At 50.8% G+C, this 12,852-nt stretch overlaps 1 protein-coding gene across 1 annotated transcript in view; it reads right to left on the reverse strand.

Moving 5' to 3' along the window:
* Positions 1-4,744: 4,744 nt before the first annotated feature.
* The window catches only part of Lamc3 (laminin subunit gamma 3), a 64,219-nt gene continuing 56,111 nt past the window's right edge, over positions 4,745-12,852 (reverse strand). The window contains exons 26-28 of the mRNA XM_051166649.1: positions 11,499-11,645; positions 10,885-10,984; positions 4,745-5,236 (exon numbers count right to left, since the gene is read on the reverse strand). Of these exons, the coding sequence (XP_051022606.1) occupies positions 4,992-5,236; positions 10,885-10,984; positions 11,499-11,645 (492 nt within the window). The 3' untranslated portion in view covers positions 4,745-4,991. The remainder of the gene's footprint in view (positions 5,237-10,884; positions 10,985-11,498; positions 11,646-12,852) is intronic.

Here is a 12,852-nt window from a genome sequence, read left to right on the forward strand (position 1 = left end):
AAGAAAGAAGAAAAGAAAGCGATCATGAATTCTACTGTCCAATGGGACCGATCTTCTAGAGAGAGGGAGGGTCTCCCTCGTGGACACAGGACACAGAACACAGAATAGTCCTGGCCACGGGAAGGAAATGCCACTACCTCGGGCATGTCTCTGGGGATCCAGGAACCACGCCCCCTCCCCGCTTCCCCAGACTTGTCTCAGGTCAGGACTCCTGAGATTGGGATCCTGGGACAGTGGTCCAGACAGAATGAGATGTGGTTCCAGGGAGGGAAGATGTTCAGAGAGCAGGGCAGGGCTCCTGGGTGCCTCTCCTCTGCTCACTAATCCATCCCAGGCCTGAATCTGAGCGCTTGATCCAAACTCCCTAATCGGCAGAACATGGGAGACAGGAGCAGGAACTGCAGTGTAGACTGACAAAGGCTTGGGAGTTCAAAGCCAGCCAGTTAGCGGTCCCTCTGAGGGACTCAGAACAGGGCCCTCATTGGCCCAGTTTCAGACTGCCTATTGCCCCCAGCTAGGTGGGTTAGCTACTGTCTGGTGACAAACTTTTCCTGAAGAGACACAGCACCACACCAACTCACCCTGGCTAGGGAACCCACGAAGAGACGGAATGAATTACAGATACTGCCGACAGCCAGCCTGGCAAACCAATGAGTTTTATTGGGGTGACTTACAGGAATATGGGTAAAGGGTCACTTACAGGAGCAGACACGACTCACAGACAGCTGCGTCATCAAAGCCCACCCCAGCACGGAGGACAGTTCACAAAAGCTGGGGACCTGGAGCCTGCATCAGCTGCAGACAGTGCAACAGGCTGGGTGAACAGTCTCCTTTTGGGGGGGGGGCAGGGAGGCTCAGTAGCTCTAACGTCTTACAGGCAGCCCTTCATGTCTGACAGTCTTCTGTGTAGCTTGGCTCTCTTTAGTCTGGCAAGGAGAGGCCTAGAGAATCTGGTCAGTTTGGGGGTGGGGAAAGATCTCCCAGCTTAAGGAACTTCCCTGCAGGATGGAATGTGTTAACCCCAAAGGAGACCCGCTTCATAGCTATTCCTGGCTGTCCTGGGGCACAGAACAGGGACCATTCCAAGTTCTACTGCCCGGCTAGCTGCCTTGTCAGCCAGATGTTCCGCCAGCAGCTGCATTCCACTCAGTCACGAGCAGCCCCACCTCTGGGCCTTTGAGTGGCTCTGCATACACCAGGCGTGACCGTATGCCATGAGTCACGCATCAGGCGTGAGATTTGTCACCTAAGAAGACTGGGCTCTGCCCACTGGGGGATGCTGGGACTGCGATTTGCTGTGCATCAATGGCTCGAGTGCGCAGAGGTAACCACCTATCAGTGGAGAAGCTGGATTAAGGCCAGAGGAATGCCAGCTCCTGTCCCAGACTTTTCTTTTTCTTTCTTTCTTTCTTTCTTTCTTTCTTTCTTTTTTTGAGACAGGGTCTATGTTAACCTTGGCTGTCCTGGACTCACTTTGTAGACCAGGCTGGCCTTGAACTCACAGCAGCAATCCACCTGCCTCTGCCTCCCGAGTGCTGGGATTAAAAGGTGTGTGCCACCACGCCCGGCCAGACTTTTCTTTTAGAGCTTCTCCCCACCCCATTTCCTTGGCATCACACACACCAGATCCTAATTACCCAATCTCCTTTCTTCAACCTTTCTACTCCGACCCTGGCAAGGCATCGAGTCAGCACCCCTCAGCATCTGTCACATCAACCTCACCTTCACCTTGATCTTAACATTCTCTCTAAGCCTGTAACCCCAGCATCCAGGGAGGCAGAGACAAGCAGATCTCTATGAGTTCGAGGCCAGCCTGATCTACAAAGAGACTCCAGGACAGCCAAGGCTACACAGAGAGACCCTGACTCGAAAAACAGATTCTCTCTGGAGGAATGCACCTCTCCTCTGAACACTGTCCTCATCTCACCTCCCCCATCACTCCAGGAGGGAGGTACAGTCCAGTCACAAAGCCTTGGACACAAAGTCCCTGTTATTTTGACCAAGGTGGGGACCTGACCACTGGAACTGGTGTGGGGCTGCAGTGAGCGATGGCTCAACAGTTAAAGGAATTGTCTGTTGGTCCACCTGGCTTTGGCTCCCAGCTCTCACGTGGCAGCTAACAACTATCTGCAACTCCAGTTCCAGAGGACAAGAAGCGCGCACGTGGATCCCAGATACGCACGCAGGCGAAGCACATATACACATAAAATAAAAATGAGTAAAATCTCAAAATAAAAATAATGGCTGGGAAAAAAAATAATGGCTGGGCGATGGTAGTACACGCTTTAATCCCAGCACTCAGGAGGCAGAGGCAGGCAGATCTCTATGAGTTCGAGACCAGCCTAGTCTACAGAGTGAGTTCCAGGACAGGTAAGGGTACACAGAGAAATCTTGTCTCAAAAAAACAGATGAATATTGAAAAAAAACAGATGAATAAAAATAAAAACAATGAGGCTGGAGAGATGGCTCAGAGGTTAAGAGCACTGTCTGCGCACGCCTTTAATCCCAGCACTCGGGAGGCAGAGGCAGGTGGATTGTTGTGAGTTCGAGGCCAGCCTGGTCTACAAAGTGAGTCCAGGATGGCCAAGGCTACACAGAGAAACCCTGTCTCGAAAAACCCCCAAAAAAAAAGAGCGCTGTCTGCTCTTCCAGAGGTCCTGAGTCCAATTCCCAGCAACCACATGGTGGCTCACAACCATCTATAATGAGCTCTGATGCCGTCTTCTGGCCTGCAGGTGTACATTTGGCATACATAATAAATAAATAAATAAATATTTTTTAAAAAAAATAATAATAATGGCCGGGCGTAGTGGTGCACGCCTTTAATCCCAGCACTTGGGAGGCAGAGGCAGGAGGATCACTGTGAGTTGGAGGCCAGCCTGGTCTACAAAGCGAGTCCAGGACAGCCAGGGCTAACACAGAGAAGCCCTGTCTCAAAAAACAAAATAAATTAATAAATAAATACAAATAACGATCTGATGATATGTAAGGCAGGGGCTTTGGGGGAGGGGATGTGTGCAGTATCATCTTCCATCACGTACAAGGAAGACACAGGACGTTAATTTGCATAGAGAAGGGCCTAAGCAAACAGAGAAAGCAGAGTTGGGACCAAGAAAAGAGGCAGAAGGAAGAACCTGCCCATCTTAGCAGCCCCAAGCTCCAGGCTTCTCTAAAGCTTTCCAAAACTCCCTCCCAGTGACCTCTGCTTTTCTGTTGAAGCTTAATCTGGTAATCATTTTGGCCTTGCGGCTACAAGACTTAACAGAATAAGAGCATGGTTTCCAACCTGCCCTAACCTAGGTTCACCATGACCTATACTGGCCAGACCTGTGCCCTGTAACCTTGGCTGCTGCCTACCCTCATATCTGGGACACTCTCTCTGTCTCTCCACCCTTCTAGGCCCAAGCCCAAGGCCTCCTCCCCTCAATGCTGTCCCTCCCGGCCCCATGCAGTGCTACTGGATAGTACTGAGCTTTCTGCCTCAGCATCCCCACCCTGAACCAGGGGTCAGCGAGGACCTCTTCCCACACCACCTCTATCCAGGCCCCTCACCTTGGTCTGAAAGACCCCTGGATCTGAGAGGAAAGGTCACAGAGCCTCTGCAAAGCCTCCCCCCTGCCGCCCCCCATGATGGATCCTGGCATGGCATGAGCTCACTTCTGCCAACTTCTTTCCCGCATGTGGGACATCCCAAATGTAGGCTCTTCCTACTTCCTGGGCCAGCCACAAGCAGTGCGCTGTGCATACCCACAGCAGGCCCTGGCTGCCACAGCAGCACGGGAGGATCAAAGACACAGCACTGGGGCTCAGAAAAGGGCCCTTTATTTCTTCATAAACAGAATTGGTTCACATCCCCATCCGTTCCCCTGGGACCCAGGGAAGGGACAAGGCTTGCAAAAGGTGCCTGTTATTCCAGTGCCCGGGCCCTGCTGTGTGTGCTCAAAGAGCTCTGAGAAAAAGAGAGGGAACATCAGGAAGAAATGCCAGGGGTTTCTGAGAAGAGGCAGCCATGGGCATCTGGCCTAGAATGACAGCCAGGCTTCCACATCCCCATGGCATACCTCATGGGAGGTGGGGCCACAGGGCCGGGTTGATAAGTGTCAATCAAAGGCTGATGGGGGGGGTGGGGAGAGGGGGCATCAGCAGGGCACAGAGGGCTGTGCCCGGTGCCTGTGTGAGGTCTCAGGACCCAGACGCTGAAACACCTGGTTTTTCAGGTAGATCCGGGGATCGAAGGTGGATGGGTCGGGCACTTCCATCAGTGAGACAGCTGCAGACCCAGATGCCCAGAGGGAAGTGTCCACAGAGGACAATGACACCTGCGCCTTGCCCATCAGGCCTCCCTCAGGCACACTGTGGCCTCCGATGCCACTCCTGAGAATCCTGTTAGAATCTTGGCCTTTCTTGATCTGTCTAGCACCTCAGTTCTTAGAGCTGCTGGGTGACCAGTGGGGGCTTGGGGGAGCACAGTGGGCCCAGGGCTTTCTGAGCCTTGTCAAGATCTCTGTGGATAACCTCTCAGCGTCAGAGGCACCAGCCCTGTTTGGGGCCTGTTTTCGGGGGCGGGGGAGAGTTGTAGTTATGTCAGCCCCGCAGGGAATGTGTCATAACAGGACTCACTCAGGAAGTAGAGCCTGTCCAAGCTCAGAGCTGCCGCCTGACAGCTCAAAACTGCCATGTGTGTGTATGCACAGGTGGTCTTGAACACACAAGTGCAACACACACACACACACACACACACATACACACATGCCTCTTTACTGACACTGGGGTGTGTATGCTGATGCATGTGTGGGGAGCACACACTGAGGGCTACACACAAAGCCACCTATGGAACTGTGAACATTTACTCACTCCTGCTGCTCAGATCGGAGAGGGTCTAGACACACCGGCAAACGAGTGTGGGCATTCACATGAGCTCACAAAGGCAGGCCTGGGACACCTATGGGGAGTGGGTAGGAAACAGCAAGGCAGGGAGGGTGTGCCGGGGTCTAGCTGGCACAGTGCTTGGGCAGACTGCTCAGAATGGTCTCCAGGTTGTGTTTGTCAGCTCGGATCTCAGCAAGGTCGCTCTCAAAGCTCTGGATCTGTAGCTCCTGCCGCGCAGACTCCTCTTCCAGCTGCCTCAGCTTGCGGTGCAGGGCTCCATGCGAACCCAGTTGCAGCCTCAAGTTTTCTAGTGCCCGCTGGGTCTCGTTCAGAGTCTGGGCAGGGGCTTGGTGGCCACCCAGGGACCCTGTAGAGGAACATGGACGGCCTCAGTAGGGACCAGCTGCCTGCAGGCCCTGGGAACCCCAGCCCCAGGTCAGACACGCGGAATCTGGTCTGTCCAGCACCCACTGGGAAAAATGGACTGGGAGGGGCTGTAAGAGGGGTAAAGGCAGGCTGGGCATGGTGGCTCACGCCTTTAATCCCAGCACTCGGGAGACAGAGGCAGACAGATCCCTGTGAGTTTGAGGCCAGCCTGGTCTACAAAGTGAGTCCAGGACAGCCAAGGCTACACAGAGATATTCTGTCTCGAAAAACCGAAAAAAAAAAGGGGGGGCTGAAGGGATGGCTGGGTGGTTGGGAGCACTGCCTGCTCTTTGAAAGGACCAGAGTTCAGTTCCCAGCACCCACATGACAGCTCACAACTGTCTGTAACTCCAAGATCTGACACCCTCACACCGATGCACATAAATTAAAAAATTAAAATTAAAAAAAAAAAAGAGGGGTAAAGGCCTGGGCGTCTGTGCCATGGGGGTTACATGCAGAGGGAAGAATTGGAGCTGCAGTGATGGCTGTCACCAGTTAAGAGCACGTGATGCTCTTTTTTTTTTTTTTTTTGTTTTTTTTTTTTTTTTTTCAAGACAGGGTTTCTCTGTGCAGCCTTGGCTGTCCTGGACCTCGCTTTGTAGACCAGGCTGGCCTCGAACTCACAGTGACCTGCCTGCCTCTGCCTCCTGAGTGCTGGGATTAAAGGCGTGCGCCACCACCACCCAGCACCATTTGCTACTCTTGCAGAGGACCCAGCTTTAGTTCTCAGCACCCACATGGTGGCTCACAATCTTCTGCAATTCCAGTGCCAGGGTGGTCTCACACCCCGTTCTGCCTCTGTGGGCACTGCACGCATATGATGCACTTACATACACACATGCAAAACACTCCTGTGCCAAATAAAAGCAAATATGTTAAAACAAGGCATCACAGTTTATTTTTCATTCTTTTCTAATCATGACTGTCCTGGAACTCTCTCTGTAAACCAGGCCACTCTTGAACTCATGGAGATCTGACTGTCTCTGCTTTCTCAGGGGTAGGATTGAAGGTTTTGTATTTTGTTTATTTGTTTTGTTTTTCTTTTTCTTTCTTTCTTTTTTTTTGGGGGGGGTTGTTTTTGTTTTTGTTTTTTTGAGACAAGGTCTCTCTGTGTTAGGCTTGGCTGTTTTTTTTTGTTTTTGTTTTTGTTTTTGTTTTTATTTTTGTTTTTCAAGACAGGGTTTCTTTCTGTACCCCTGGCTATACTGGAATTCACTCTCTGGACCAGATTGGCCTCAAATTCATAGAGTTCTGCCTTTGCCTCCAGAGTCATGGGATTAAAGGTATATACCACCAAAACCCAGCAGGGTTTGTTTGTTTATTTTTGTTGTTTGTTTTGTTTTTGTTTTTCATGACAGGGTTTCTGTGTAGCCTTGGCTGTCCTAGATCTCCCATCATAGACCAGGCTGGCCTGTAACTTACAGAGATTCACCTGCCTCTGTCTCTCAAGTGCCTGGCAGTTTTCTTACTCTTTTTGTTTGGTTGGTTGGGTTTTTGTTGTTGTTCATTTGTTTATTTATTTATTTATTTATTTATTTTTGGTTTTTCGAGACAGGGTCTCTCTGTGTTAGCCTTGGCTGTCCTGGACTCACTTTGTAGACCAGGCTGGCCTCGAACTCACAGCAATCCGCCCGCCTCTGCCTCCCGAGTGCTGGGATTAAAGGCGTGCGCTACCACGCCCGGCTTATTTGTTTGTTTTTGAGACAGGGTTTCCTTGGGTAGCCTTGGCTATCCTGGACTCACTTTATAGATCAGGCTGGCCTTGAACTCACAGTAATCTGCCTGCCTCTGCTTCCCAGAGGGCCGGGATTACAGGTGTGTGCTGCCACACTTGACAGGTTTTTTATTTTTATTTTTATTTTTTTTTAAGATTAAGCCAGCTGTGGTGGCACACATCTGCAATCTCAGCACTTGGGAGGCAGAGACAGGTGGATCACTATGGTTCGAGGCCAGCCTGGTCTACAAAGCGAGTCCAGGACAGCCAAGATAACACAGAGAAACCCTGTCTCAGAAAAACAAAACAAACAAGGATTTATTTACTTATTATTATGTATACAGTGCTCTGCCTGCATGTATACCTGCAGGCCAGAAGAGGGCATCGGATCACATTGTAGATGGTTGTAAGCCACCATGTGGTTGCTGGAAATTGAACTCAGGACCTCTGGAGGAGCAGTCAGTGCCCTTAACCTCTGCACCATCTCTCTAGCCCATGTTTTTTTGTTGTTGTTGTTGTTAATACTTTATTTATAGTTATTTATTTCCTTTGCGGGGGGCAAATGTGGAAGTCAGAAGACAAGCTGTGGGAATCTGTTCTCTCTCTCCACCAAGTAGGTCCCAGGGCTGGGACACAGGTACTCAGGCCTGGCAGCAGGTGTCTTCACCCACTGAGCCATTTCCTGGCCCAGTCCTGGTTTTTCTTTTAAGGCCTCAGTGAGTCCCCTCCAAACACCAGTTTCCACATCACAAAACTGTGTGAGAGAGGTCACAGAATTTATGCCAGCTGAAGGGTCATCACACATTTGTAGATACCATCATGTACGTGTGTGGTGGGGGTGGGAGGCAGTGGGCTCAAAGGGTAGAGAGTAGGTGTCCCGGTTCAGATAGGGCTGCGGGAGGCAGATGGGGGGAGGAAGGGCTGCAGGCTCAGAAGGCAGGCAGCGGGTTTCTCACCCTGACCCCTGCATGAATTCCTTCTGCCTCTTAGGGGTGAGCTCCACCAAGAGACAAAGAATGGGGCCAGGTGCTCACGCTGGAATGCAGTGTGGTGACAGTGCCACAGAGTCCCAGGTGCCTTTGTCACCTTGTCAAGTGTGGCATTCAACAGAAAAATGGAGCTCAACTGGATGGGAAAGTGGCAGAAGTCAGCCCCAACTAGCTTCTAATCCTTCCAGGCCCTTCTCAATTTCCCAGGCAAAGAACAGGGGGTCAGAGGGCAAGAAGGGGCAGAGGAAGACGATTAGATAGTTTTATACGTAGGAGGATGCAAAGTGCCTCCTGCAATGTACTTGGGATCCAGCCACCAAGAGACAACTGGATGGTGATACCCTGACATCATCAATGGAATTACCCAGGGATGGAATCTTAACTTCCTGGGTGACAGCCCTTAGCAATTTTATCCTTCAAATGTTTTAAAATTATGTGGAATTGGAAGCTATGGATTTTAGGACACAGAGAAATGTATTCTGGCTGCCCCACGGGAACTTGCCTTGGTGCATGTGTGTAGGCATGTATGTGTGTGTCTGTGTGTGTGTGTGTGTGTGTACACCATGGTGTTTATGTGTGAGAGAGAAGTCTGGAACTTGCAGGCCAGACAGCCTAGCTAAACCAAGGAGCTCTAGGTTCAGTGAGACCCTATCTCAAAATATGAGGTTGAGGGTCATTCAGGGAGAGAGGACATCACCAAGACTAATGACCTGAGCTCAGTCCCATATGGTAGAAGGGAGGAAGTGACTCTTTTTGTTTGTTTGTTTTGTTTTGTGTTGTTTTGTTTTTTGAAACAAGGTCTCTCTGTGTAGCTTTGGCTGTCCTAGACTCACTTTATAGACCAGGCTGGCCTCCAACTCACAGAGATACACCTGCCTCTGCTTCCTGAGTGCTGGGATGAAAGGTGTGCGCCACCACACCTGGCTGAGGAAGTGACTCTTAAAAATGTCCGCTGATCTCCCTCTGCATGGCATGGCAAGCACACATACAAATACACAAAATAAATGAGCACTGTAAAATAAATATAAGCCTGGCACAGTGGTACATGCTTTTAACCTAGTATCTGAGAACCAGAGACAGGCTTACCTCTGTGAGCTGTCGGGGCAGTCTGACCTACATAGTGAGACCTTGTCTCAAACTAAAATAAAAGCCTTAAAAATAAATAAGTGGCCTGGCACAGTGACACACACCTTCAATTGCAGAACTCAGTCAAGAGCAGAGGCAGGAAAATCTCTGTGAGTTCCAGGCAACCTGGTCTACATAATGAATTCCAGGATAGCCTAAGCTACATAATGAGACTCTATCTCAAAAAATAAAAATAAGACCGGGCGTGGTGGCGCACACCTTTAATCTCAGCACTCGGGAGGCAGAGGCAGGTGGATCGCTGTGAGTTCGAGGCCAGCCTGGTCTACAAAGCAAGTCCAGAGGCCAGCCTGGTCTACAAAGCAAGTCCAGGACAGTCAAGGTTACACAGAGAGACCCTGTCTCAAAAAACCAAATAATAATAATAATAATAAATAAAAATAAACCAGGCGCACACCTTTAATCTCAGCACTCGAGAGAGGCAGAGGCAGGCAGATCGCTGTGAGTTCAAGGCCAGCTTGGTCTACAAAGTGAGTCCAGGACAGCCAAGGCTGCACAGAAAGACCCTCCTCGAAAACCGCCCCCCCAAAAGACATATTTGTTTATGTATGTTTAATGTATGTTTATGTGAATGTATGTAGGTGTCTTCAGAGGCCAGAAGAGGGTATTGGATGCCCTGGAGTTGGGGTTACAGACTGCTCTAAACTGCTAACATGGGCGCTGGGCCTCCAGAGGAGCAGGAAGCAGATGGGTCTTAACAGCTGAGCCACCTCTTTTTGTTGTTGTTGTTTTGTTTTGTTTTTTCGAGACAGGGTTTTTCTGTGTAACATCAGCCCTGACTGTCCTGGACTCACTTTGTAGACCAGGCTGGCCTCGAACTCACAGCGATCCACCTGCCTCTGCCTCCCGAGTGCTGGGATTAAGGTGTGCGCCACCACAGCCAGTTCTAGTTGAGCCAGCACTTCAGCCGACACTCTTTCTTTGTCTTTTGTTTTTTGGTTTTTTGAGACAGGGTTTCTCTGTGTAGCCTTGGCCATCCTGGACTCACTTTGTAGACGAGGCTGGCCTCGAACTCACAGCGATCCGCCTGCCTCTGCCTCCTGAGTGCTGGGATTAAAGGCGTGCGCCACCACGCCTGGCTTCTTTCTTGAGGCAAGGTCTCACTAAGCACCCAAGGCTGGCCACAGGACTTGAGGCTATCCTTCGGCCTCAGCCTCTCAAGGGCTACGCTTATGAGCATGAGCTACGCCACCTGGCTTCACCTGGAATTTTCTTTCCATCCTGTGAGCCAGGGTTTGCAGACTTCTCCCTGTTCCCTTCTAAGTCACTCCCCTTTCTCTTCCTCCAAAGGTGAGGAAACCAGCTCAGAGGTCAAGTGGCGTGCCCAAAGTCCCACCACCAAGGAAGAGCCAGAGCCAGCCTCAAATGCCCATCTGTCCAATTCCAAACAGAGCCCTAACCACCAGTGTGCCCCTTGCTTTTCTGTCCTTCTGTCTCCCTCTAACTGATGACTCATCTATGGGGAACACATGGGTGTCCTGGAATGTAGAGGGAGTTTTCTGTCTCCTCCAACCCACACCGGACTCAGCAGGTTAGAGGAAGCAGATGCCTGCCCTCGTGCCCCTGGAGTCAGTGAGTTCAATTTCAGAGGCCCACCCTGCCCTGCACAGGGCCCAATGGCTACAAAGCCTGTGATAGGTGACAGGGTAGAAGCTATTGGAAGACATTGGAAGCTATGGATTTTAGGACACAGAGAAATGTATTCTGGCTGCCCCACGGGGACTTGCCTTGGGGTCTTCTTACCCAGCTTGGCAAGCAGTTCTGACAGGACCTTGGTGCCCTTCTCCAAGGAGACGCGTGACTCTCGGATCTGGTGCTCCACAGTGCTCAGCCCAGAGGCCACCTTGGCCAGAAAGAACATCTTAGTGGCTCCCTGGGGTGGTTGAGTGTGCTGGCTAGCTTTTATGTCAACTTGACACCAAGCTAAAGTCATCTGAGAGGCGGGAACCTTAACTTAGAAAATGTCTCCATAAGACTGGACTGTAGGCAAGCCTGTACGGCATTTTCTTAATTAGTGATTGATGGGGGAGGGCCCAGGCGTGGTGGGTGGGGCCACCTCTAGGCTGGTGGTCCTGGGTCCTATAAGAAAGCAGGCTGAGCAAGCCAGGGGGAGCAAGCCAGTAAGCAACACCCCTCCATGGCCTCTGCATCAGCTCCTGCCTGGAGGAAGAGGAACTCCACCAGCCCTGTTGGAGTTCTTACTCCAACTTCCCTCCTGCTGGACTGTTATCGAGAAAAATAAGTGAGATAATTCCTTTCCTTCCCAAGTTGCTTTGGTCGTGGTGTTTCCCCACAGCAATGGTAACCCTAACTAAGACACTGGGCATATGAAATGCGTGAGGCCTGGCCACACCCACCTGCCTAGCTTCCTCCAGCTCCTGTTTGCGTGCTTCTGAGGTCAGCAGCAGCCGAGAGGCCTGGCGGAGCGTGGCCTGGGTCTGGCTGGTGAGTCGGCTGGCATGACGGTGGGCCTGCTTCCCTTCCCTCAGCAATGCTTTGGTGAGCTGCAAGATGGCAGCAGCGAAGAGAGAATCAGCTCTTTATGAAAGAGGAGCTTTGCTCTTTGTTTTTGTTTAGTTCCCCCAGAGTCTCATGCATGCTAGGTAGCACTCCACAGCTTATCCACATGGCCATAACCAGTTCTTTTTGTTTTGTTTGGTTTTGTTTAGTTTTTTTTTTTTTTTTTTTTTGGTTTTTCAAGACAGGGTTTCTCTGTGTAGCCTTGGCCATCCTGGACTCACTTTGTAGACCAGGCTGGCCTCGAACTCACAGCGATCCGCCTGCCTCTGCCTCCCGAGTGCTGGGATTAAAGGCGTGCGCCACCATGCCCAGCTTGGTTTGGTTTTTTGAGACAGGGTCTCTGTGTAGCCTTGGCTGCCCTGGATTTATTTTGTAGACCAGGCTGGCCTCGAACTCACAGTGATCCACCTGCTTCTGCTTCTTGAGTGCTGGGATTAAAGGCATGCGCCACCACACCTGGCACCATACCATTTCTTATACTTTATTTCGAAATAGGAGTTTACTAAGTTACCCCGCATAGCCTTGAACTTGTGATCCTCCTGAGTCAGCCTTCAAAGCAGCTGGGATATGGGCTTGTGCCACCAGGTCTGGCTTGGACAACACTTCTTATGATGCCAAGCCGTCTACTTCATAACCTGGACCATTCGCTCACCCGTTCACCCCCACGTTCGACAGGTACGCACAGGAGACAGGATGCGTTTCCAGTATAAATGACGGCAGACTACTTGCTTCTCCTTAGTGGAGAGATTCCGCCTATTGCACAGATGAGGACACAGGTCCAGGGAGGGGCGGAGTTGCCCAAAGTCTGAGTAGTGAGACAAGAAACTGCGCCTAGAATTCCCAGTTTCAGGCCAGCCCTTCCGAAAATTAGGCACCCCTGAAGAGAGTTCACTTGGGTGTGAGCACCGGATCTGAGCATGAGGGGACACAGAGAGACAGATGGATGGACACACACACACACACACACACACCAGTTAGAAAGTTAGAATTTGGCCCCAGTTAAAGAAACCCTAGAGGATAGGAAATGTGGCTCATTTAGATGGGTGCTTGCTTCGAATGCATGAGGCCCCGAGTTCAGTCTTTAGCACAGGATAAACTGGGTGTGTGTGTGGGGGGGGGTGAAGGCAGAAGAATCAAAAGTTCAAGGTCATGCTCATCCAGATAGTGACTTCAAGGCCAATCTAAGATACA

Source organism: Acomys russatus, chromosome 24 (genome assembly GCF_903995435.1).
Source record: "Acomys russatus chromosome 24, mAcoRus1.1, whole genome shotgun sequence".
NCBI lineage: Eukaryota > Metazoa > Chordata > Mammalia > Rodentia > Muridae > Acomys > Acomys russatus.